The sequence below is a fragment of the Leiobunum rupestre genome, chromosome 7 (genome assembly GCF_980474605.1).
Source record: "Leiobunum rupestre chromosome 7, qqLeiRupe1.1.hap1, whole genome shotgun sequence".
NCBI classification, from domain to species: domain Eukaryota; kingdom Metazoa; phylum Arthropoda; class Arachnida; order Opiliones; family Sclerosomatidae; genus Leiobunum; species Leiobunum rupestre.
The window spans coordinates 26,253,123-26,280,610 of NC_143390.1; the positions used below are offsets into that span (position 1 = coordinate 26,253,123).

General features: G+C 38.2%; 1 protein-coding gene across 2 annotated transcripts in view; it reads left to right on the forward strand.

The window, feature by feature from the left end:
* Positions 1-1,064: 1,064 nt before the first annotated feature.
* LOC149935433 (uncharacterized) overlaps positions 1,065-27,488 on the forward strand; it is a 58,810-nt gene continuing 32,386 nt past the window's right edge. Inside the window, exon 1 of one of the 2 annotated variants that reach the window (XM_090154120.1) lies at positions 1,065-1,874. In XM_090154120.1, coding sequence (XP_090010246.1) covers positions 1,700-1,874 — 175 coding nt within the window. In that variant the 5' untranslated portion in view covers positions 1,065-1,699. The remainder of the gene's footprint in view (positions 1,875-27,488) is intronic. The other variant, XM_090154119.1, reaches the window with a different exon arrangement.

Consider the following 27,488-nt stretch of genomic DNA (forward strand, 5'->3'; position numbering starts at 1 on the left):
TATTGTTCCATAAGTTTGTCACTTTGGGGACCCCGGTATGTATTTACTTACGGTACGGGGTTATATAAATCTTTAGAGTGTATGTCACTTTGGGGAATATTTTACTGAGGGCTAGTAATGGAGTGACGTCACCACAAGAAGAAAATCTCCCCCTAGCGAGGCGCTGTCAAAGGCTACGTGTGACGCGTTAGCAAGCGGACGCAAAACGGCGACGAAGCCCGTAATGCAGTCTGTCTTGTGAAGTTGTGAATAGTTCTAAGTCAAACCTTTGCATGTGAAGGATAGGAAGTGTCACACTTATGTAACAATATTATCACTTATGCTAAGAGCGATGGGGGTAGGTGGTCTGTGATTAGATGATGCGATAAGTCTATAATAATGTATGATAATTAGCGTTCTTCATTCTTAGATTTCTGGTCTATGCAATCGAATTTAAAGTTTGACCAAGCTAAAATTTACCCAGTTAGCTCCCGCTAAGATTTTAAATAATTAAAATTAATTAATCCAAAGCTCGCTTCCGGGATGGTAGCTAGTAGGTCAAATTCGCTCCAAAGAAAAGAAAAAATGGTAGAAGCAATTTTTTCTTTGGGTAAAGCAAATTAAGCAATGCACTGTTAGAATGTCGTCTTTCCCATTGTAAAGCATCTGCCGTACAAGGGACAATCAATTTGCTTTCAGCGGGCTTCGTTCTTTTCCGAATATTTGGTTATTCAATTTAAAAGCTTTCTTCTCCCGCGGGCCTAGAATCCCTCGAAAAGTGAATCGAACCCAGAGCGCAAACTTTACTTCGTCGGTTAATTTCGAGTAAACCGTCAGGCAATCTTAGTCGCGCACTAAAGTTTAAATCCGCTCTCTCCGAATCCCCCTCACCTGGTTGAGCTATCGAAGTAATAATACTGGAAAGGGAGGGGACGAAGCCCCTCGATTAAAGCGACTCCCCCTTCGTCTAATAACGGTTCCCTCTCTCTATTCCCCCTCGCTTGGTTATAGTAGAAACATTAAAAACGTGCTCTTTGGACTAAGCCTATCTGGCGCCAAAGTTTACAAACGCGTGACTCACCCGTTTTATAGGTCTGCCGTGGCGCGGTACAGTCAGCCTTCGTTCTACGGGATCCCACCTTATTTCGCGGTAACGTATATGGAAGTTTATTACGAGAGAGAGAGAGCCTGAACCTTTTATTAGAGTTTTAATATCCCCCTATTTTCGAACGCTACGGCTGCTAAGCCAAATTCTTCGCCGGCCGCCAGTCGTCACACCCCGCGGGAAGGAAAATTTTGGTATGATCCGTCAACAGTTGAATCCAAAGAGTCCGTCAAGCGAGGCATTTCCGCGCGTGCATTTGTGCCGTTGACACCGCGAGATTCGCTCCTCCGTCGACGGAAAGGCCCCCCTTCGCCTCGGTGCGTGCACACTCGCTGGTCCCCTACCGAAAAATCCTCGAGGACCTCGAAGAGAGAGAGTTTCAGGGAGCGAAAGAGGGGTTAAAAGGATCCTCCCGGAGGAGAGAGAGAATGCTTTCGGCGATGTGGAACGCCGGTCGGTCCCTTTGTTTATCCGGAGCGTATTACCCTTTCGCGTGGGACAAAGCGGATAACGCGTCGCCTACGGTTTCGTTTTTGCCGGACAACTTATCTCAAGTATAGATTTCTTTCGTCTTTCGTTTTAAAATAAGTTTCTTTCGGTCGTTTGTCAAGTATCATGTCGCGTACTCATCGTAAAGAACGCGGTTTTATGTTGAGGATTAACAGACGGGACAATGGAATTAACTCCGCGCGAACTTTCAATAAACCCTTGGACTTGTGTATGTTAAGTTTAACCACCTTGCTGTTGTATCTGGCCACGAATGTCGACGCGAAAAGTTCACGTTCAGCAGGTATATTATCATTCGTTATTATTTAACTATCAATGGATCGTATTCGTTCGCGTGCTTTTTGTATGGTTAAGCCTATGTTTTTCAACTTAAAATTGTTAGTGACGTTGCAAAACTCTCGCAACGTCTAATCTGCCGAATGGTTTAACGGAAGTATACCAAGGTTTTGTGAAAATGCGCAATTTTAAACATAAAACAACCATTACGTCTTGTTTTTAGTCTGTTTTTCTTGGCTATTTTTTCCTCGAGTGTATTTAAAACTCCATTTCCTAGGTTAGTCTTTATTTTATTTTTTTTTGCTTTTCAATTTGATAAAGATGTTTAACAGTAATGCGGTTTTTGTAAACATACCAAAACGTTGGAGGAAATGCAGATTTATTTCGGAGATTTTTTTTAACTTTCTTTTAAAACATATTAAAAAGCCCATCTTCGTAGACTTCACTAAGCGTTTATAATAGTTCCCGACGCCACCGCTGCGCGCTTTTATAGTCGTGTTTTTCTTACTGAGTTTTTCAGTTATTTTTATAAATATTTTTATTTAAATAAGGCTTACGGTGAAGTAAATGTAACTGAAGTTCCGCTTTATGTTGGAAAATAAATGACGCTCAACTTTCCTTTTAAAATTATTGAAATATCCGCTTCGTTTTAAAGTAGGTTAGGACTAGTCAACTGAGATACCTATTGATAATACCATAAGTAATATAATAAAAATAATTATGACCTTTTCCATTGTTTTAATGCTAATTTTCTGATCCGAACTGCGACTACATAGTATACAGGGTGTTTCAAAAGGTTATGCAAAAATTTTAAGTAGTTGTAGGGGGTGAGTTGAAAAGTGTCCCTGTTTTTTTCTCATTTTCCTACGATGAGTTAAGAGCGCCAGAGAGCTTCAAAGTGTGGTCTACTAGCCCCTGGAAGTAGGCTGTAAAAGGCACAAAACCAAGCAGCAGGGAAAGGCGAACATTAAGGTTTGGGTTCGTGTGATAGGTAAAAAAGTGTAAACAAATCAAAGTAACCAGCGTAAAAAAGTAAACTTGTACAAAATACACATTTGCCTAATTTGTTCTTCTGTGTTTAATTAAACTCATAGCACATTTCTTATTTACTCATTTGTTTTTTGTTAACTCAATTCCCACGCATTCGCAAATTCATCGTACCCCTGAAATCGCATTTCCCTGCTGCTTGGTATTGCGCTTGTTGCAGCCTACTTCCAGGGGCTTGTAGACCACACTTTGAAACTCTCTGGCGCTCTTTTAACACATCGTAGGAAAATGGGAGAAAACAGGCATACTTTTCAACTCACCCCCTACAACTCCTTAAAATTTTTGCGTAACCTTTTGAAACACCCTGTATAATCGTTCTTGTTAGTAGTATATTTTGCCTTGGGCATATTTAGCTCTGTGCTGAGAACTAAAACTTATTGTAATTGTAGCACTCTGACTAGTGTAAATATAATTAAATTGAAATAAAGTAATTTTCAACGATTGACTGTACACTATAGAACACTTTATTTTTAAAAAACAAAAACAAAAAAATTACGTAAAAAATAGTGTTCCATAGTGTACAGTCAATCGTTGAAAATTACTTTATTTCAAGTTAACTAAACCTGGATTGCGCAAAAGGTCTGAAAATCCGTTCGGTGATAATTTTGTCTAATTGGCATACTTAATTTTATTACGTTACTTATGATAAAACCCTGGGTTTAAATTTAAATTATCGCTACCGTAGTGTCCCTCTCAATGCGGGGATTTTTTAAGGAAAATGCCCCAAATATTTTATACGAAATATGTAAAATTGGTAGTACCGAGAGTCGTCTGTAACAATAGAAACGAGGCTTAGCTTAATTTCAATATCAACAATATCCGAAGTGTATTCTAATCGCGTCAAATCGCTCTCGTCTTCGATTGAGAAATGCCGCTAATCTCAAACCTGGCGCCATATCTCGATTTAAATTGCGACCCGTCCGCGTCGTCGCTTTATATAAGATTATTATAATAGACGTTTGGGAAGTCTGGCAGATAGAACGCTCGTAGGCTAGAGGCCGATTCCTGACGGAGAGAATAGACCTACAGTCCCTACTTAACATAATTATGGACCTGTTTCCGGTTAAGCATTAGGGACTCGTAGTTGGATTAATAATGTCACAGTCTGGACGGCACTAATATCGCGACGTACAGAATGAGAGAAAGACGTAGAACTACAATACCACTGCCCCCCTATACGCGACATTCGTTCCATCTCCGTTCTAATTCAAAATACGAATCCCGGAAATTCTCCTGGAAGTCCCCTTCCCCCCCTCCTCCGGATCTTTTCTCATCCTAATTACTCTCTTTCTTTCAAAGCTCGGGGACGTTGAACGCTCACGCCCTGTAATAACTAGATTTGAAGAGAAGAAAAATGGCCATTGTCGCCGCGTCGAAAGTCCCTTTTTTAATAGAACCGTAATCGAAAATGAAAAACAATCAATATTGAATTGAAGCGCAGAGCCCTGTGCCAAAAGTAAAAATCCATTTTCTAAGCCCGCAGTTAACGTTCTCAAAACCGAAAAAGCCGTTTTTCTTCATTAGACCATCCCCCCAATCTATTCTATTCAACTTCGCGTCTCTGTACTCCGGAGAAAATAGCGCAGATTTTACCGTCTCTCTATAGCTCTGATAAAATAGCGGTTAAGCTCGGGCCAAAAATCCGTGGAGCTAACCTTTTCCCCCGCAAAAGCTCTTTTCCAGTGTCTTTTGGTCCCTTCTTCACCAGCGGCTAAAGACAAGTCACCCGCATTTTTCTCCTCATTTCTAAATTGCCAATTTATTGATTCCTTTTTTTCGCCGTCGGTGGTTCACCTTCTCTTCCCCGCGTAGCTACTACTTTTCTATCAGCGAAGTCGTCCTCTCTATCTCTTCGTAGAAATTATTGGACGTGTATGCGCGGGTTTTTCGCTATATTCTTTTTCCGTCGGATCGAACTTTTCCCCGCCTGGCACCGCGAAACTATCCCGCGTACGTTGAGAAGTGGGATAAAATATGGGCCTTATCTATATGGCCTATTTTAATTCCTCGCCTTCCGTCACTAGGGGGCGTCGCGCTAGACGTCTCCCGAATCCTAGATCGTATAAAAGATACGCCGGAAATTTATGGATTTATAAAGGGAGGCAAAATGATTGGGGCCAGCTTTTAGTAGGTACTGGGGTGGTCGTGATGGTGGGAGAGAAAAACCCCTTTTAGCCATCTTTTCGGCGACAATTTCTCTTATTGCAATCCATTTTACGGCTCGCCGATATAGGACAATAGAGAGGTTAAGCGGAGCGCTCTAGAAGTTTCAACGTCGGGAGTACCTAGACGTCGCGTCGCGAAGAAAGTTTTTTTTTCATATCGGTTAAGCTGGCTTTGACTTCGACGGCTATAGAAAACGAGTACGTTATTCTTATATTTTACTAAAGCAGAGCACACGACGAACAGAAATAAGTGTTTGAACACGTCAGGGAAAGTTCAGGGAATTTAAAGAAAGGCCCAAAAAGTCCGGGAAAGGTCAGGGCATTTTAAGAATTTGTAAAAATTCAGGGAATTAAATTTTCTCTTGACACTTTTTGAAGGTAATTTTACTCTATGATAAATTCTATGTTTATCATTTATTTCCTTGAAAGTTTGGCTAATTTTTTCAACATTGCAATAACCTTTTTACTTTAAATTTATTAACTTCTTATAAAAGTAAAATATAAAATAAAAATTTTAGCCTTAAAGAAAATCTCTTAAAATGGTCAGGGAAAACAGGGATATTGTGTCAACCGTGTGGAACAATATTAAAACGGGCCTTACAAATGGCGGTGAGTATTGTCTAATCTAAGACTTTTAATTTTCGTTTCTTCGTGTACTCTGCTTTACCACAAATATATATCACTGTATACTTTCGACCTATACTATACAAGGGCTAGTTCCATCTTAATTTGAAACAGTATTTTCAATGCGCATGCTGCGAGAAAAATAAAAAATTTCAAATCCCTCTAGAGATTTGTTGAGATTAATAATTGTAATCTTAATTTTTTTTATTGAAACACTATAAGGATTATGCGATGTGTAACCTAGAGGTCGGGATTATCCATGATTAAATTGATTTTTTTCGGGAAAAAAATGTAAACAAAGAAATTTTCCGGTTAATATTTCGGAAAATGATTAAAAACATGTCTTATTCGTAAAATTTGAGCTTTTTATCGAAAAAAACGTCGTTTTTCCGTTTCATTTTACAAATTTATCAAAAAATTAATCGGATAATTCAGAAATATAAATTACTTGATCAAAACGTTTTACGAATAATTTTGAGAGCTTTATCTATTGAATAAAAGTTAACCATCCCCGACCTCTAGTGTAACCTAAATTATCTAATCTCGACACCACTATGTCGTCGTCTTCAAGCTCTAAAATATTCGGCAGTCGACGTTAAAACGCGAAAGAAAACCGTGGAAAATGATGACGTGACTCTCGACGTTGTCGTTGAAACTTCTAGAGCGCTCTGCTTAAGCTCTCTAATATTGCGGGCGGGGTGTGTTTACGGGGACCGAACCCTCTCCCCCGGGTCGCCCATCCGGGCCTATTGCCGGCTCGCCCGACCCCTCCCCGCCTTAGTACGCCAAGATGGCTCGTATATAATAATTCTGGCTCCGATGGACCAGGTGATTCGGATATCGTCCTGCGATAGACCATCGCTTTTACAATAGGCCCCCAAAAATGTCAGTTTTATTTATGGATTGTTTGGCTTTGGCGACTTACTTCTTACGAGCTGAAGTTTATAATAAAAAATAAGTAAATATATTATCGTTTAAGAGAAGTGTCCATATACCTAGGTTATTTAAATGAAATCTTTTGAGACCAACCGTGGCTTTTCACCGTATTTCTGCTTAACGTTTAAAGCCTGTATTACTCCGATTTGAAATTAAACTGTCTATTCTATAACCCATATTTGGCCGATTTTATCACCCATATTTACAAATATTTACCCATTTTACAAATATTTACCCATTTTACAAATATTTACCCATTTTACAAATATTTACCCATTTTACAAATATTTACCCATTTTACAAATATTTACCCATTTTACAAATATTTACCCATTTTACAAATATTTACCCATTTTACAAATATTTACCCATTTTACAAATATTTACCCATTTTACAAATATTTACCCATTTTACAAATATTTACCCATTTTACAAATATTTACCCATTTTACAAATATTTACCCATTTTACAAATATTTACCCATTTTACAAATATTTACCCATTTTACAAATATTTACCCATTTTACAAATATTTACCCATTTTACAAATATTTACCCATTTTACAAATATTTACCCATTTTACAAATATTTACCCATTTTACAAATATTTACCCATTTTACAAATATTTACCCATTTTACAAATATTTACCCATTTTACAAATATTTACCCATTTTACAAATATTTACCCATTTTACAAATATTTACCCATTTTACAAATATTTACCCATTTTACAAATATTTACCCATTTTACAAATATTTACCCATTTTACAAATATTTACCCATTTTACAAATATTTACCCATTTTACAAATATTTACCCATTTTACAAATATTTACCCATTTTACAAATATTTACCCATTTTACAAATATTTACCCATTTTACAAATATTTACCCATTTTACAAATATTTACCCATTTTACAAATATTTACCCATTTTACGAATATTTACCCATTTTACGAATATTTACCCATTTTACGAATATTTACCCATTTTACGAATATTTACCCATTTTACGAATATTTACCCATTTTACGAATATTTACCCATTTTACGAATATTTACCCATTTTACGAATATTTACCCATTTTACGAATATTTACCCATTTTACGAATATTTACCCATTTTACGAATATTTACCCATTTTACGAATATTTACCCATTTTACGAATATTTACCCATTTTACGAATATTTACCCATTTTACGAATATTTACCCATTTTACGAATATTTACCCATTTTACGAATATTTACCCATTTTACGAATATTTACCCATTTTACGAATATTTACCCATTTTACGAATATTTACCCATTTTACGAATATTTACCCATTTTACGAATATTTACCCATTTTACGAATATTTACCCATTTTACGAATATTTACCCATTTTACGAATATTTACCCATTTTACGAATATTTACCCATTTTACGAATATTTACCCATTTTACGAATATTTACCCATTTTACGAATATTTACCCATTTTACGAATATTTACCCATTTTACGAATATTTACCCATTTTACGAATATTTACCCATTTTACGAATATTTACCCATTTTACGAATATTTACCCATTTTACGAATATTTACCCATTTTACAAATATTTACCCATTTTACAAATATTTACCCATTTTACAAATATTTACCCATTTTACAAATATTTACCCATTTTACAAATATTTACCCATTTTACAAATATTTACCCATTTTACAAATATTTACCCATTTTACAAATATTTACCCATTTTACAAATATTTACCCATTTTACAAATATTTACCCATTTTACAAATATTTACCCATTTTACAAATATTTACCCATTTTACAAATATTTACCCATTTTACAAATATTTACCCATTTTACAATTATTTACCCATTTTACAAATATTTACCCATTTTATCAATCGTATTTTACAGATTTTTCAACCCATATTTTCCCTAGATGTAAGTCACTGTAATGTATTTCGTCCTACCAATAGCTCTTCGGTTACACAGAGCCACGTAGTAGACAACGCGAGAAGCTCGTAAAATTCTGAATTTTTGTCTATACTAAACAGAAGATTTGTGTTTGCCGTTACGTGGCGCTCTACGCAAACCGAAAAAGTTAAATAAATTATCTTCTGAAGGACGTATTTTGGAAAATCAGCATAAGGAGATGCATACTTCTCTGTAAGAGATGTATAATATACTTTTGATACGAACGAATACGAAAGTTTAACAGATTTAGTGACGCTCGAGTGCTTTTTACAATTTTACGCGATTTATAAATCGTCCGCATGAGCTATCACTATTTGTAGACGACGTCTGGTAACTTTTTGTTCTTATAAAAATAATATTTTTATGAAATATATTTTTATATTATTTATTTTGTAAACTTTTCGCGGTGCAAAATTCAAGCCCATATTTAAATTTGAATTTTTTTGCCCCCGCTACAAATCTCGAATTGAAAGATGGCGTCTGGCAAATTTTCGAATCGCCTTTTACACTTTGTAACAGTCAGCTACGCTTACTTTATTTTTATTCTTATTCGATCATTTCGGCCAAAACGCAATAACAATATATTCTTATCGCCTACGATTCTTACTGCCGCTGTTTCTTAGTTCTTTTTTCTTCCCGCAGATTCTGATAATAAAAAAAAGAATGCGTTTCTGGCAGGCGGTGAATCGATATTTCGCTTTGGTTTGATAACATTTCCTCTTATTCGCGGTAATCCTTCACAAAGTCGCGCGGGCTCCCCGGAATAACGTTTACGACTTCCTAAGTTCCTTCCATTTTGGATTTTTGCTCGTTTTTTTTATTTTGGCAAGCCCGCTTTTCGTCACCCAAAACGGTTTATTCGCGTTCCATTTCTTTATATTTTCTTACATCAAATGGGAGCGTTACCTCGGTACCGTATCGTGCTCGGGGCCTATTATGACGCTGTGTTTTCCTTTCCCGTATTAACCCTTTTCCTTATAGCTCTGCTCGCCTTAAACCCGAGGGAACTTTTTGGAAAAACGCAAACTCTTGTTCGATAGCCGGGGCCCGCTCCTAAACATTCTATTTCTCCCGAAAGAGCGTTGAATCGTATTTCGTCTATTTCTCCCCCCTTAACCGGTACATTTACAGGGCTCCCAGAGTTCCTATGATTCCTATAAATTCCTATAATTTCAATATATTCCTATAATTTTTTTTTTCAAAATGGTTCGTATAAATTCCTATTTTTAGCTAAAATGTTCCTATAAATTCCTATAATTTCAATATACTCCTATAATTTTTTTTTTTCAAAATGGTTCGTATAAATTCCTATTTTTAGCTAAAATGTTCCTATAAATTCCTATTTTTAGCTAAAATGTTCCTATAAATTCCTATTTTTGGGCTAAAAATGTTCCTATAAATTCCTATTTTTGGGCTAAAAATGTTCCTATAAATTCCTATATTTTCTATGAAATTTCCTATAATTCCTATAATATTAAAAAAAAAATCGCTGGGAGCCCTGAGTTAGTTACTTTTTGTATTTTCCCCGAGCGAAATCTACGACTCGTACGATGTTCGGTAGCTGCCACGAAGGTTAAAAGTAAAATGTTTCGCCGAATTTTTCTCGCTTCATACGCGTTTTGGGATGAAATTTTTTTCCCAATTTTTTTATTGAATGTGCACTTCAAATTATTATATCCGCGGTGTGAGGAACGCTCGGGATTGCTTTTAGCGCGAATAGTTTTGGATGAATGATTTACGTTATACTTAGTAGACTTTACCAAATCTGTATCTTTGATTTATATTGCCAGGTGATTCTGTAGTCGTCTTATCGAGGGAGATTTCTCTAGATCTCTTTTATTAAAATTTCTATCCAGCAAGATTCCTTTGTTAAGCAAAGTGGTAGGGTTGAGGGTGAATGGAATATCTTTTTTTTTATCTGATTTAGAGCGCATTTACAGTTCTTTCTCATTTTTCTAGAAAGGTAAGAAAAAGTTCAACATTCTTTTTAAGAGTAGCCTTTGAACCTAATTTTAATAACTTAAATCTTCCTGGGTTTATTCATTCTTGCGGGGCTATTAATTTTGAATCGTTTTGGGAAGCTAAAAATTAGGGGTAGATTGTAAATAATAATAATAATTATCAGCTAGGCTACTACCCAAGGCACCAAGTTATCTAGCAACTTATAATGCCTTAAACAGGTGGCCGGGTTATACTGCGTAGGAGGGTGGTAGCTAGCCCTACATGCAACGCGAGCCAACAGCTCCGTACACTCACTATTACAATTTTTTTGGAAAGTGGGTACCAACGAACTCTGAGGGGGGGGGGGGTACACCCCTTAAGCCAGTGGGGGATATAACTTGCAAACTCTACGCAGGAGTGGTTCCGAGTTTTCACCCAGTGCCAAAAGCTGGAATCGAACCCGGCTCCTCTTGCTGCGAGGCGAAAATTTTAACCACTCCGGCACCCCACCAAGTAAGGTGAATAATTTTTTAAGTAAATATTGGAGTTTTGAGATTGAAACTCGTGTTAGTTCATTGTTTTATGGCCAGTTTTTCCAGATAAAAATGTAATAATTTTCCAAAATACAAGAATTTTTTCAATTTTTTGTCTCGGGGTGAAAATCTTTTGAATTCATCATCGGTTTTTGTCCAGTTTTGGTAGACGGGTGAAACCAGCCCACGAAAACGCGAACGGGGAACTTGTGTTGAGTAGCTTTATTCCGTACAATCTACACTCGTGTAAGGTTCCCCGGTGACTTATAAATTATCAAAGAAAAATATTTAGCTACCTTGATTTAAATCGGGTTCTTCTAAAGTCGCGTTATGAAATTAATTTTAAAACAAGGAAACAAAAATAAATCTTTGTAATATGAATCGTGTACCCGTGTGTAGGTGCTGGTTTGCTCAGATTGTTAGTAGTTATTTTAGTTTAAAGAGTGTAATTTAATATTTTTAACAATATTTTTGGAAATACTACTGAAATTAAATACTATTTTAAATAATTATAAGTGAAAAATACAGCAATTCCAAAATTCATAGTAATATTTTTTAACGAGAAGGCGTTGGGAGCCCAAAATGAATTAAAATGACCACATAGTGAATTCGAAGAATTTAAGTAATATAAATTATTTGATATAAAAAGCAGAGAAAATGTTCAAACTGAAAGTAAAATGAAAATGAAAAAATTTAAAGTAAGATATTTGCGGAAGCGAGATTCGAACTCTTGTCCAGTAGTTTCGTAGAGCGCGTCCTTAACCATTAAACTTTCCTCTGCGCTGAGTGAATTGTTCAAAAATAAAAATACGTATATATATAAAAGCATCCAAGTCTTAAGGATTAATTGAGAACGAAATAGCCAGAAATAACAAAATTACAATTACATACAGGTCAAATCGCTAATTATTTTATTGCACAAACTCAATTTGAAACTAGATTTGGTATTATTTATGAATTATCTTTAAATTTGACCAGAAATTAAACCCGTTTTGCCTGACTGCTCGTATTTTCTCGACGTCGTTCGGCCATATTTGTTATTTTTCATTTCTAGCCGGGAAGCCGAAAAACGAATATACTTCAACCTGTGTTGCCACGTCAATTTGCCGTTGTATAGCGCTCTTGATGATCTACACAACGCAAACTAAGAGGAATTTCCCCCGCTTGGCTACGTTTTTTCGCGTTCCCAATCATACCCGATCACACACACATGGACGACACCAGCCTATAATGACTCGTTTACTAAAGTACACGATTCATAATTATCTATAGGTTCTTTAACCTCAAGTACGTTTTAAAACTTACAATTTTAAAATTGAAGTATCGAACAATATTGGCTTATTACGATTGACGAGCGAGAAACATTTCTGTCGTAGACAAACAGCCCACTCGATGGTATCACGCTTCGAAGTCGAGATATAATTGAACGCGCGGCTCGAACCGGGTCTTGTCAGCTCCACGAATTGAGCCCGACGCCGCGAAACCACTACGGTTCAATTTGTTACGTTTAGCGCACCGCAATTGGAAACCGTACACCTCGACTCTTAATATATATGGACAGATACGAAGGGAGGCCGTAATATAAATTTTGATTAACGGATCTCTCCCCGATAACCTTCGGCGAACGGTGATTGAAATTGCAATGACAAACATCGTCTCGAATATGGCAATAACGGTGGCCGATCCCCCTCCCGATAGAGACGTGTATCGCTTTAATTGGTATTTGAAGAACGCTCGGAGAAGGGAGTGAATAATCTTGTAAATTAGTCGTGTTAAGATCTGTCGAATTTGTCTCTCGTTTTCGTCTTCGAAAAGAAGTCCGCCAATCGCGTCGTCGTTTCCCAGGACGCCACGTTCCCAGCGCGAATTAACGCCAAGAAAAGATGAAACTAGAAAGGAGCCCAACGGGGAATTTGCCGTTTCTCCTGACAACTCTGAGCGCACCGTGTTTTTCCTAATTATCCTTAACTTTTCAAGTCGACGGAAAGACCTAATGGAGGATTCTACGCCTTAATATTATTCCCGTCTTTTAATTTATCTTCCAGTTTCCTCCTCCGTCCTCTTGGATGGTCTAATTGGGGCTTCGTATAGAAGCGCGGGTGTCCGATGCCCTTCCGGATTAAAGGGCGGTTTAGTTTCGGCCACTGTCCGCTCTTTATACGAGGAGGGCGTAGTTTTGGACTTCAACTACAAAAGGCCCACGATGAATCGCGTCTTTACCGCAACCCGAGGAAGATATTTTCCCTAGTTTTAACTTACCTCTCTATTTAGTCTTCTACCACCGTTTCACCTCGAGACTGGCCGACTAATGGACCATCACCCGTCCTTTTAACCCCTGTTTGGAACAATTAGCGTTTCTACGTGGGTTCTTTTGTTACTCGGGTTACCTCCACTGACAATTCTAAAACCTTTCTACCCCCGACCCATTCTTTCCCCGTCACTACGGGTTTTCATAAATATGGATTATACACGTTAAGCAGTTGCAACCGCCAAATTGCCTATTCGTGCTTTTTATTCATAAATTTCGTTCGGAGGAATTAAGCTATTTCTAGCCTCGGAAAAAAAATGTAGACGCGCGTGTAAAGCCACGTTCACACTAGACACTTTGGAAACGTTTTAAAACGGTTTCGAAAGATGGAATTGTAAAATTTTGGTGTCGAATGTATTTATCGTATGGCTATTAATACAGTTGCAGGGACCCCAGAGGTCCTATAATTCCTATAAAATCCTATATTTTCAAAAATGTCCTATAACACCCTATATTTTTAGCAAAATTCCCCAAAAGTCCTATAAAATCCTATAATTTTGATATTTTGCCCATTTCAAATCCCGCCACTCACAAGTGTCAGTGAAATTGCTAGATTTAGCTATATAGGATAAATTCCTATACCAATTCATTCTAGTCTATACTTTTGTTACTGTAAACATGGTTAGCTACTAGTATATTTTGGTGACAATATGGCGAGGGGCGGATGTCCTAATAATCAAAATTAAATTTTTAATTATGGTTTAATCATTTTTATTCTTTGTACAGCCTCAGCTACAGATTTAATTTTAATCTAATCTAATCATGATTTAATCATACGAGGGTGTCCTAATAATCACTGGAGTGAGCTGCCACTCATAAAATGGTTAAATAGTTTCCATTTATAAGTGAAAATCAAAGATTTATTTCTCTAAATATAAGATTTGTTTTTAAATGCATAAAGTTAGTAAATGAAATAGCATATATAGTCCTCTAAAATCCTATAATTTGGTAAAAATAGTCCTATAAAGTCCTATATTTTTAGAAATATAATCCTATTTTTCCTATAAAAAAAATTGAAAAATTGAGTGGGGTCCCTGCAGTTGACATCGAAAATGTTTACTTTTATCTCTCGAAACCGTTTTAAAACGTGTCCAAAGTGTCTAGTGTGAACGCGGCTTAACGTTTTGAATACGCTAGTTACGTTTTACGGGCGTCCGTCGCCGCTAAGAAACGCGGAGGTCTCTATAGTATCCTAAGTTTCGTCGTACGGCTGCGAATTAAAAAGGGTTTCGGAAGGCCGGAAATATACGTAAAAAAAGTCTAGTCGGTGACCCTGGTGTAGAGATAAAGATAGCGCGGTAGGAAATATAATTATTATGGAAATGAAACCGTTCACTAGAACCAGAGGTGGAAGCTAGGCAGACCCTCGCGTTGCCTTCCTTCCGAGTCCTAGGTGACGTTGATTTTAGATTCTTTTTTTGCAAAATAGAAGCGAAAGTATATGAAATTGGCGTCATCTGGCGGAATAATGAAAACGCGTGTTTTTTACGGTAGCGTTCCCACAGAATGCCTAGGCCTAACAGCCGCCGGACTGCCTGCCTAGGAACCGAATAATAACGCCCTGTCACTGGCCCCGGTTCATTCAACTGTTTATCCTCGCTAGCGGCGGATTTTTAAGGAAATATATTTAGCGTAATCCGGCGTACGAACTAATAAACGCGTCCAATTTTCCGTGAAAGCAACAAACTGCGCGTCCTTTCGTAATTATCCCCATCTTCGTAATTGACATAGTTTACTAATCCAGAACGGAATTGGACTAAATTAAGGACAGCTGTCTCAATTTCTGGCCCGTTGGAGCGCTCGCTTCGACGTGTGTTATTTTTAATTCGAAGGCCTAAACCTATTCCCAATTAGTCCTATTTACTTACGAACGGATGGCGGAGGGTGGTCCCCGGCTGTCATTTTTGGGCCGACGTCACTACGCAACTTTAATTAGAAATATTAGTCGCGGATTGTACCCCTACTTTTCGCCTTTGACCCAACTCCGCGCTAAGCCTAGGCTCGTCTCCCCTTTCAAAAATACTCGTTACCCCCCCCCCCCCTTCCCTAATTAGGCCTTTTTCCCCGCTAATTGTTTTTGCGGTTAACAAAAATCCACGAGCAAGGTGGGCGTGGTTGGCAAAACGCGCGCACTTTTTCAACAGGAGGCTGTCGGGAGAATAATGGGTTAGTTTCGAGGTATATGGAACGAGTTGGAAACAATGAGAACGTCGACTTCCCTTTGTTTAATCCACCAGCCCATTTATCCCGATACTACATTTTCCAATTTGCGGAGAGGCTCCGTTTGTACGTCACGCGTTCCTCTCGAGTTTAGTTCTCGCCGTTGTCAACAGAGAATGGTCTCGCTCGGTTTGAAGTTAGTTTCGACTCGCGGACGGGTTGAACGACAGCCTCCCGCTTTTAGTCAGCGATTAGGCGTCAACTAGATAATTGTCGAGGCTAATCCTTAGCGCCTCTTCCTTTCGTTAACGCGTTACCCCTTACGACACGCTCTCAAAGTAACGACTAGGTGAAGTTTGTACGCTGTCATTCCGGACTGTATAGCGTGTCGGTAACCTAGGCATTGAAAGCTCGTATAGTCTTTCGGCGCGTGATGGTTTCATCTGGTCCCTCTTTCGCCGTTCGAGATGTTCTCCGCGGGGAAATGCTTCTCTTCTGTACCGCGTTTTGTTGTGATCCCCGCGACGAAATAATATTAACGACGGGACTTCTATCATTGGTCGACTGTTAGGCGCCTCGCGCGCCTTATACATTTCCTCTCTTAAAACTTTCTCCAGCGTGAAATGTAAAAGGCAAAAGTGAGGTTGCCGCCAACGAATAAAAAAAAATGTTATAGGGGGAGTTGAAGAAGGGGAGGGCGAGAGAGTAGCGTGAATGGTGTTTGAGGCCGACTTCGCTAAGCCTTTGCCAGTGAAAATGTCAAAAATCTGCGGGATTAGGGGATTTAAGGGGGAAAACCCGAATGTATACGCGGTGCACCGGTGTCAATCGTACGCTTGGAAAACTTCAGATTAGACTCGGAGATGCTCTGTTTTCAAATAATAGCTTTGCGGATTTTAAATGAAGACTGAGGCGTTGTTGTCTTAGACTAATTTACCAAAACTTTGCTAATACGTAACAAATGACGCGTTTATCATTCCGAGAAAATCGATAAGTCTTCCTCTCGCGAAATGATTAGATTTCTCTTCCCAGCCAGAGTGTATGTATATTGAGTTATATAGGATAAAATCGGCTACGTTCCATCATCTATAACGATTTAAATTTTTGGAAATCGTAGGCAATTATTCAAATCCGAATGTGTTATTCGTATAGATAAAATATTTTTATCCTTTAATCTTCCAGATGGTGGAGTGAGGCTTCGATAGATTTGTCTACCGTGGCTATCGAGAAATCTTATCTTTTCCAGGCTGAGAATATCGCGATATCTCGATCTATAAAACGTTTTTTTTTCCTCTCTTTTAGAGAATAAATAAAAAAGTAAATGGAGAGGTTGGGACGCGGGTGAAGAGCTCAGCGAGGTGGCTTTGCCAATAGGCCCGAAAGGGAAGGGACCCGGGGAAAAACAAGAGTGGTGAGCAATTCCCGGGCGCTTTATTTTTACCTCCCATTCGGGCCTTCCATCTTCCGGGCCTGGCATATTTTATATATTTTCCCTTCTCGGGCCTTCTCGGGCCTTCGCGCCTATATTTTAAACCCTCTTTTCCTTTTTCAAAAATGATAAATCTCCCGAAATGTCAAGAGCAACCTGTTATATAAAAAACGTTTTCGACACCCCCCCTTTGCTTCACCCTCTTTCGACCCCTCCCTTTTCATCCCCGGTCGAAAAGTTTTAAAATATTTTATTGCCAACCCTATTCGTAAATGGTCGTCCATAAAAATCAATCCAGTTTTTGATGATTTTCGGAAAAACTTACGTTTAGAACCCCGATATCGAACGTCGATCCAAGGCTTATTAGGTTTCTACGGATTTTTTTATTTATATGTTACGCGTTTTATTTTGTTACTATTCAAATTTGTTTTTAATTTTATCCTAATACTAAAATTGTAATTTATTAACGGTAACTTTTCTTGCATTGCTAAAAGTGTTGTAAAAAATAGGGAAGTGACCAAAGTACAAAATTTCAAATATTATAATTTTTTCCCCAATATCTTCAGATTTCTGCGTGTTGAATGTTTTCGTTAATTAGTTTGTGGCTACCACAAATCTAAATAAGGTAATCCTGCGTCATTAAAGGTGCCATTTTTGACAATTTTGTAATGGGAATGATCCGCCAAATTAACTTTTCAATTTCAATACGACCAAGCTGAGAATTTTGAAAATAAAATAACAATTACCTAACTTCAACAACAGATTTATAAACATGAAATTTGATTACTGAATAATTAAGCGTTGTTCCGAAAAGAGCTCTAGGTTGGTGCAGGGTTGCCACACGTCAGGGAAAACAGGGAAAGGTCAGGTAATTATAAGAATTTGTAAAAAGTCAGAGAATTATAAGAATTTGTAAAAAGTCAGGGAACTATAAGAATTTGTAAAAAGTCAGGGAATTATAAGAATTTGTAAAAAGTCAGGGAATTATAAGAATTTGTAAAAAGTCAGGGAATTATAAGAATTTGTAAAAAGTCAGGGAATTATAAGAATTTGTAAAAAGTCAGGGAATTATAAGAATTTGTACAAAGTCAGGGAATTATAAGAATTTGTACAAAGTCAGGGAATTATAAGAATTTGTACAAAGTCAGGGAATTATAAGAATTTGTACAAAGTCAGGGAATTATAAGAATTTGTACAAAGTCAGGGAATTATAAGAATTTGTACAAAGTCAGGGAATTATAAGAATTTGTACAAAGTCAGGGAATTATAAGAATTTGTACAAAGTCAGGGAATTATAAGAATTTGTACAAAGTCAGGGAATTATAAGAATTTGTACAAAGTCAGGGAATTATAAGAATTTGTACAAAGTCAGGGAATTATAAGAATTTGTAAAAAGTTAGGGAATTATAAGAATTTGTAAAAAGTCAGGGAATTATAAGAATTTGTAAAAAGTCAGGGAATTATAAGAATTTGTAAAAAGTCAGGGAATTATAAGAATTTGTAAAAAGTCAGGGAATTATAAGAATTTGTAAAAAGTCAGGGAATTAAATTTTATTTTGACACTTTTTGAAGGTAACTCTAGATCTATGACAAATTCTATGATTATCATTTATTTCCTTGAAAGTTTGGCTATTTTTTTTCAATATTGCGATAACTTAAGTCCATTTAAATTTATTAACTTCTGATAAAAAGTAAAATATAAAATAAAAATTTTGGCCTTAAAAAGTAGGGGAAAATCTCTTAAAATGGTCAGGGAATTTGAATCTCAAAATTGTGGCAACCCTGTTATTGATATTTTCTGTGTTTATGGCACTTAAGGGCTTCCCTCTTTTTGAGTTAATCTCCAATGACCTTAGCTATGGCAACATCTAACCCTGGTGTCACAATCCACATACTAGTTGTATTGGCAGACCGTTTTATTGAGTATTTGTTTTTAATTTAACGCAAACTTTTAGGGTTAAACTTAATATAAAATCATCAGATATAACAGGCTTGCCACGGTACCTGGAAAACCTTGAATTCCTGGAAAAGTCGGAGTTTGGATATGGGTATTAAAATCAGGGAAAAGTCGGGGAATTTTAAAAATTAAGTCTTAAAAATCAGGGAAAAGTCGGGGAATTTTAAAAATTAAGTCTAAAAATCAGGAAAAAGTCGAGGAATTTTAAAAATTAAGTCTAAAAATCAGGGAAAAGTCGGGGAATTTTAAAAATTAAGTCTAAAAATCAGGAAAAAGTCGAGGAATTTTAAAAATTAAGTCTAAAAATCAGGGAAAAGTCGGGGAATTTTAAAAATTAAGTCTAAAAATCAGGAAAAAGTCGAGGAATTTTAAAAATTAAGTCTAAAAATCAGGGAAAAGTCGGGGAATTTTAAAAATTAAGTCTAAAAATCAGGAAAAAGTCGAGGAATTTTAAAAATTAAGTCTAAAAATCAGGGAAATGTCTGGGAATTTAATTTCGGTTGTAAATAGGAAACTTTTCCTAAAATATAGGTGAAAAAATACAAAATCTTGGCACAAAATAAGTCAAAGAAAATCTCCGGAGATGGTCAGGGAAAACCTGGAAAAGTCAGGAAATTTGATTGTGAAAAACTGTGGCAACACTGTATTAACTTTAATTTTGCCATTGGCCAAATTTTCAAGTTTCCTTTTATTACGAGCTGAAGCCCAGTTCACACTATACATTTAATTGGGCCACTTAATTGTATCCAACTAATTGTAAGCAAGAAAATTGTATTGTCAACAGAAAAAGTGGGAGTTATTGTTACAATTTTTCTGTTCACACTATACAATTTTCTGGTTTACAATTAGTGGGATACAAGTAAGTGTCCCATTTAATTTGATAGTGCGAACTGGACTTGAGGGATGATAGATTGGACACAATTTGCAAGATGATTCTAGGATTTTTCATCTTCCACTCATCTTGGAAAACATATACAACTTCAACCATTGCAATGTCACTACGACCCTACGATTAATTATTGCGCCTTTTCCGCGAAGCTCTTTAATTATTTTGGTTATTTTCTAATTTATTGAAACCACCACTTCGTATGTTAAATTTTTGATAAGGCAAGGGCTCGGTTGAAATTTAATTTCGTACCTCATGGTGACGGCGTTAAAACAGGCTTGAAAACAGGCCAAACCCCTGTAGAAGTACTTCATACGCGCTACTCCAATGTTCAGGGAGAAGATAATTTTCAGGGGCTAGTTTATTATTTTATTATCTCGATTTAAATTACATTTTTCTTATAATTAACCGTATTTGAAATGATGACACTACGCCAAATAAATTTTTAATGGCCGTCAATTATTCGCAATCTTTATTGTATATCGGATAAAATAATTAAGTTTATTCGATCGTTAACATTAATTATGCGGGATTTTGTAACGTAATAAAATTAGCAGTACCGAAAGAGAGAATTCTCTGTTGTTGTCGAATTAACACCAACCGGGATTAGGGGGGGGGGCATTCGTCTTAATTGGACCATAAATTAGAATACGGAGCTCCATCTCTCCGCTGGTTTAATAGACGTGTAGACAAACCTTTTATAAACGAACGAAACGAAGCGTATCTGTTGGCGGGCTTTTCCCAGAGTATAATAATAATAATAATTCTAAGCCGATTATAATCTGTTAATTAGCCGCGTTTCTAAAGTCTACGCATTCGGTAATGAAAATTTTACAGCCTTATTTTACTGGAATTTGAAAAGGGGGTTCCCGTGATGGGCCGCTAATTGATGAGCTTCACCGCTGATCGCTTCGAGTCTCAGGCAGGAAGTGGGGGAGGGTCGCCACCCTGGATAGATCCCTCTTAGATGCCACCCCCCCCCCGTTCCGTGCCCCGGAATGATTGAGCTGACAGTTCGCCCAAAGGTGAGGAAGTTTAACTGCAACTCCTTCCGTCGAAGTGTCGGGTGACAGGGGTGGGTGGATTTACTGTTGGGATCTATGCCCGGGGGGGGGGGGATGATCGTTTTAATAAGCTACCAGTTTACTAAATAGGGCGTTAAAGGAGTAAGGGTGACAAGGAGGGGTTTGACGGCGTCGGCCGTAATTATGCTAATTAGGCAGATATTTTCAGTCGTTAAAGGCCTATTTCAATGAACGGCTATTAATAACCACGGGCCGAAGGGTCCTGGCTGGGTCGGCCTCTGTTTTATTATCAAGTTCGGCCTCGTAGTCCGTTTTCATCGCTGGCTTCCCCGATTTCCGAGTCGCGAGCTACGCTCAATTTGCATAAAATTGTTGTTTACATAAAGTGTAAGCGTATGCCTGGCGGCTCTGTTCGGCCATTATGAGCGTTCCGGCGTGTTGAAGGGCTCGTTCAATGACACTTTGCATTCCAACAGATGCCACCGTGCTCTATTATTTTTTAAATACCGCGGCTTAAACCATCAAAAGTTCAACCGTTTTGTTCTGTCGCGTTGCGTTTTGATAAACTATTATCAATAACGTATTTATTTCTAGTTGGGGATGATTTATAGCGTGGCTTCCAATCCACCTCACGCTCTAACAGTGAGATCCTTAAATCAGCCCGGATTCTCATTGGTTCCCTACAACTGGTTCAAGCATACTCCTGTGAAACTTTTCTCTCCCCCCCCCCCCCTTCTCGTGACGGGCGACTGTTCGGCCATGATGCTCGACCAGTCTCCGCGGCGCGTTTTTCCATACGGTCTCCGGATCTCCAGTCTCCGCGGCGCCTTCTGACTTCCGGTCTCCGCAGCGCTTTCCGACTTCGTCTCCGGACCTCTAGTCTCCACGGCGCGTTTTGGTCTCCGGGGTGCTTTTTGTTCTCCGGGCCTCCAGTCTCCGCGGCGCGTTTTGCCCTCGGGTCTCCGGGCTTCCAGTCTGCAGCGCCTTCCGACTTCCAGGATCCGGGCCTCCAGTCTCCGCGGCGCCTTGTGACTTCCGGTCTCCGGACCTCCAGTCTCCGCAGCGCGTTCCGAATTCCAGTATCCGCAGCACCTTCTGACTTCGACTCCAAACCTCTAGTTTCCACGGTGCATTTTGGTCTCCGGACCTCCAGTCTCCGCAGTGCCTTCCGACTTCGTCTCCGGACCTCTAGTCTCCACGGCGCTTTTTGGTCTCCGGGACATCCGTCTCCGCGGCGCATTTTGCCCTCAAGTCTCCGGGCTTCTTCTCCACAGCGCCTTCCGACTTCGTCTCCGGACCTCCAGTCTCCACGGTACTATTCAACCTCCAGTCTTCACAGCGCTTTTCGACCTCCAGTCTCCGTGGAAATTAAGTCTCCGGTCTCTGAGGTCAGATATTGGAGACCTGAGCCGCCGATGTATGCCCGACAGTCGTCTCCACATCATATTGGCGAGAGAATGACCGGAAATGTTTAAACATAATACTTTTATCCGTAAATTGGTTTCCCTCCATATCAACGTGTCATTATCGAGGGTGTCACCAAGAGGCATTTTGCCAACTGCGCTATCGAAAATATTTGCCGATAAAGTCAACTTTACCACTATATACTTAATATCTAGTAACATCCCGTCGCTCTATAAAAAGAAATATTGTACACGCTTGGAGGTCATGTTCGTTGGCTGTATCAAGCCGGGCTTATCCCCATTTCGCAGACACGCTGCCTCTTTCTAATCTATATAATTTATCTATTAAGAAAATTGAAATTATTGGAGCGTTCGGTGATTAGGATAATCCAAAGGGCCCCGTAATTTTTTTATCCAGCGACCACGTTCCTGCTGGTATCTGGAGCGCCCCCCGCGCTGCTCTTACGCTTGGCACCGGTGTCTGGAGTTTCCATGGAAACGCCAACAGCTGGGTCTTTCCGAACCCTCGACAGCTGGGCCACCGTTCCATAATCCTCACTCCTCCCCGGTCCCCTCCACCTCCGGGGCGCCTGATTGCGCACTTCGAGGCCCCCCCCGTCGCATCTATCTCTGACATAGATGATAGAACTCTCCGGGCGCACTCTCCCGCCTTCGCTCGAGTGGTAGAGCGTTTACTACACGGGACGCGGTATCGGGCCATCACCCACCGTACACTGCCATCTATGGGCGAGGGGCCCGAAAGAAAAAGGTTATCGTCACCCTCCGTCCGCGATCGACTCGCGTTTAAAAATATATTCGCCTTCAACTCGGTTTCTCCGTTCTAACTGAATTTTGATTTTTCCAAACGTTCTTTCCACTCACTCGCACTCGCCAGTTTCGAGAGACTAGGCTTAAGATAGTACGGCTGACAACCGGGAAACGGGGTAAAGTTTGCGACTCTTTCCTCGAGTGTACGGAGTTTTTTGTTACGTTTTTAACCGATGGAGAGGAAAAAAAGGTGAAAATGTTGATAGGAGAAGACTATGGGGCCGCGTAGTTATGAAATTTTTTTCACCCCGCGCGCGCGCATGCTCCCCCCCCCCCCCCCCCGATCTTTTTTCTCTTTAGCGATTTTTCGCTGTTTTGGCCAAAGTGCTTAACAGGGGGAGCGCGCGTCCGTAGATGGCTACTCTTAAAAAAACTCGTATCTTTTTGATAATATTTTTATTTCTCACTCCGGGCTGAACAAAGAGAGAGAGAGGAGACGCGAAAAAAGTTTTTTTGATGTTCGTTTTTTCACGGACTTTTCACGTATTTACATAATGCGCGGTCCTTTATAAGGTAACGATGAACTTTTGAACTCTTAAAACGCGTCTCGTAACTTTTTTTCTCCCCTTGGTATATCTTTTTGTCGCGGGGTGCCGGTGAAAGGAGGGAGGGAGGGTAAGCGGTTATTCGGTCCCTTTAAAAGCGTATGTGGGTGGGCGTGGTCATTAACTTCATCATCTCCGGCTTCGCTCCATCTATCGGCGAGAGTGGCTTCCTCGAGCTAGCTAATAAAGGCGTTCTTTTATGTATAGTCGAAATTAAAAACGCCTTGGTCGCTCGCGCGCCGAGACCACCTAACAATATAAAGAAAGAACTCGCGGAGTAAAAAATGAGGCGAAAATCCGGCCCGTCTTAAGCCTCGGCTAAAAGAGTTTTTAATTACTTTATTTAATGGGTTTTTGCCACCCTCTACCGGGAATAAGTGGAAAGCTGGCATACTTTTTTCTCTCCCTGCCACGACAATTTTTTAAAGACAAGGCTAGCCAAAGAAATAGCCAAATTAGGACTCCGGGTCGAAAAAAAAATGTAGATATATTTTTACGGGCTAATTCGATCCTTATATAACATTAAAGGGAAATTTTCCTAAGGAATATTAATATCGAAGCCCTCAATTTTTTTTACCCTCTTTTCGGTAGCTACTCCCAATTTTTGATCCTGAAAAATTATCCTTAAGTACTTTTCCGGATGGGTTTAAATTTAGCGCGGCTAACCTAATAGATCTTTCCTCTGCCAGTTAATCGATAACTCTTAGTCCTTCTATACTTAAGCCTTTCCGAAATAGATTTTTCCCCAAATTGGATCGGACAACATTGCCTGACGAAATTCGACTCTTGATCGTCCACATTTTCCCCTTAATTTAAGACGCAAAAAACAACCTTAGAAATTAATGAATTTTTTTTTTTAGTTCTAGTATACGTTTTTCTAATTTAGTTAAGTTCTTTTAGCGAAATCATTTCTTTCTAAAGTTTCTTTTACTCAGTTCGAAACGTATAAAATACACTTTACGAGGAATGTACTTAATTTGTTTTAGTCCTTTTTCCCCCTTCCTTCGATCCATCGAGTCTGTTTATCCATTTTTTAAAACGATTTTTTCCATCCTTATTTCTTAGACACTCCTCGAAGAAATCGCCATAAAAATGCTTTAAATCCAATGAGGCTTACCTGACTGGCTCGCGGCGAAGGTAAAGAAGATTGAGAGACGCGTTTGGGGATGTAGACGCCGGGGGGGGGGGGGGGAGATAATTTCATCCCAAAGAGAGCGATTTTAAGAGACGGCAGAAGTGGAAGCCCGAGATGAAAAAGATTTCGTTAGCGTCCGCTTTTTTTTTACGTTCATCTTTTAATACCTGTTGTTAGGCTTTTTATATATATATATAAATTCTTTTCAGCTTTCAGACTGATTAAAATTTTTCTGAGAAATTGCCTATTTATAAAGCGGTTTTATCGGTTTCTGGGTGTCTTAAATTCGACCGATATTTAACGTGGTATTTTTCCCGCTTTTGAAAAAGTATGGTCGGCGTTTCTGGTCCATTATGCTGATTTGAAATTTTATCCAAGGATATAGATTAATTTAAAATTAAATTGCAATACGATCAAAATGTTTTTCCTTTTATTTCTTGATAGTTTACTTTAGTGGACGAAACCGGCCCTAGTAATGGGGTTGTTCCCCGAACACCGGACCGCGAAGATATTGGACAGAGTCCTAGTTGAGTGTCCGAGATTCGAAAAGAATATATTGACATGAACGAACTGGACAAGTCGGACGATTGCGTGGCGTACCTTTTGTGCTTCGGATTCTGGGGCGTTGGGGATACTTAAGAATTAAAACTTTTTTAGTTAGTGCTAAATTAAAAACTTTATTCCCTCTTGTAAAGGCAATAATATTTGAACTGTACATATTGTAAATAACTTCATTATTAATCCTATCCCGGCTTTTGTTTTGTTTTATTTTATTTTTCTAAATTTTTTGACCAACTTATTCGATCGAAATAGTTCTTTTTATAAAATAACCTTGGCCATCTTGTTGAAATGTTGCCTCCCCGCTTCAGCTGTGGATCCGTTTTCTCTCCCACTAAAGAGTTTATGAACTCATTCTTATGCATTGGCTTTACTATTCCAGGGCAACATTTCAACAAGTTGGGCAAGCGTAAAGACATTTTATAAAATCAACTATTATTGTATGGTGGTAAAAAACCAAAATAACCGCTTTTTTGTTTAAACAAGGTTTCTTTGGTTTAAACCAGGTTTTTTTTAAACACTGATTTATATTACTTTTAAACAACTGTGTTAATTATTTTTAACTGAACATACTGTTCTTTATTAACTAAATTTAATTTGTGTAAAGAAAATAAAAATGCCAAAATTATATGCCCAGATTAAAAAATGAACTTTTTATTTTCTGGCCCTCAATAACATCTTTGTTTAAGACTTTAAACAAAAACACAAGTTTAGATGCTTTCTCTGTTCCTAGTCGATTATTATTAGCTCATAAAAAACTATAGACCAGCAGTATCGCTTTAAAATGTGTTGTTGTAGATTCGGTTTTGAATATTACAGTTTTTTAGTTTCTATAATGTAAAAATATTTTGGCAAATAAGACGTTTTAGTTTCTTAGTGTTTTGATCAGAAAATGCACAAATAATTGGAAATAATTTAGAGTAAATTGTAGCAAAGTGAAAAAACCACTTGGTTTAAACCATGTAGTGTTGTAAATCCGGTCGGAAAAGGAGGAGGCCTTTTTTCCGGAATATTTTCCGTGTTTTTCCGAAAAAAATTAAAAAACGTTTTTAATTCCATGATTAGTCTAATATTGTTTGCAAATTTAAATAAAGCGGCATTTTCACCTTATTTTTTCGAATCTAAAAGTAAAACTAAACCTCTAGACTAGCTTTAAACTGATTAACAATGTAACACAATTAATATTTTGTAGTATGTTTACTGTTATTAGACATTTTATATCGATAAAAAGTTTAAAAAAATTAAAAACCCTTAAAAATTAATTTATTTTTATTTTTCCGATTTGCGGAAAATTTTGTGGAAATTTTTCCGCATTTTATTTTTCCGTAAAATGAACAACACTAAAGCCTGGTTTTCACTGGGCTAAAAAACTATTTTCTTTCATTTTATTGTTTTTAAAACATCTATTTGCTTTGTCATATAAAAAAGGATTAGCGCGAACCTCTTCTACGAATAACTCCTGTTGACTACCATTCATTCTTTTTTGTTTATAAGTCATCGTGACAAACTGACTAAATTACAATAACAATGTTTATAAACTAAACGCGTCGCTTTTTAGGCCTAACAAATTGAATCAAACCGAGAGTAGTGAGCTAGTGACGTCAACGCATGATCTTCACTGATTGGTTAACACATTGCGTTGCGTTTTATAAATTCGGAAAAATAGAACTTAAATTCCGCGCTTGTTCGCGGAATATCGCCAGCTTTCCGTAAAATTTTGCGGAAAATATTTTCCCGCAAACGGCGCGGAAAGCCAATTCCGCTGTTTTTTAGCCCAGTGGAAACCAGGCTTTAAAAACCACGCTTTAATCTAGCCAACCCGGGAGTTTTCTCCCGTTTTCCCTCCGCGAGAAACGGCGAAATAGTTTTAATTTCCAGCGAAACAACTTCCCTCTGTTACTGTCGTCTAAAGGGATAAAATATTCAAAGGACGGGTAAATTGACGAAGTAGTTTCCTTTTAAGAAAATAGAAGCTCTTTTCCGATGTCGAGTGAAGAGAGAAAGTGTGGCGAAACTATTCGTCCTAATCGGTTATTTATGAAAGAGCGAATAGAGTAGGATATATTTGTTTCTCGCGAGAACGGCGTCTTTGTCGGCGTCTCCTTTCGTGGGCCGGGCCGAAGCGAATTAGGCCCTTTGTTCCCGCTAG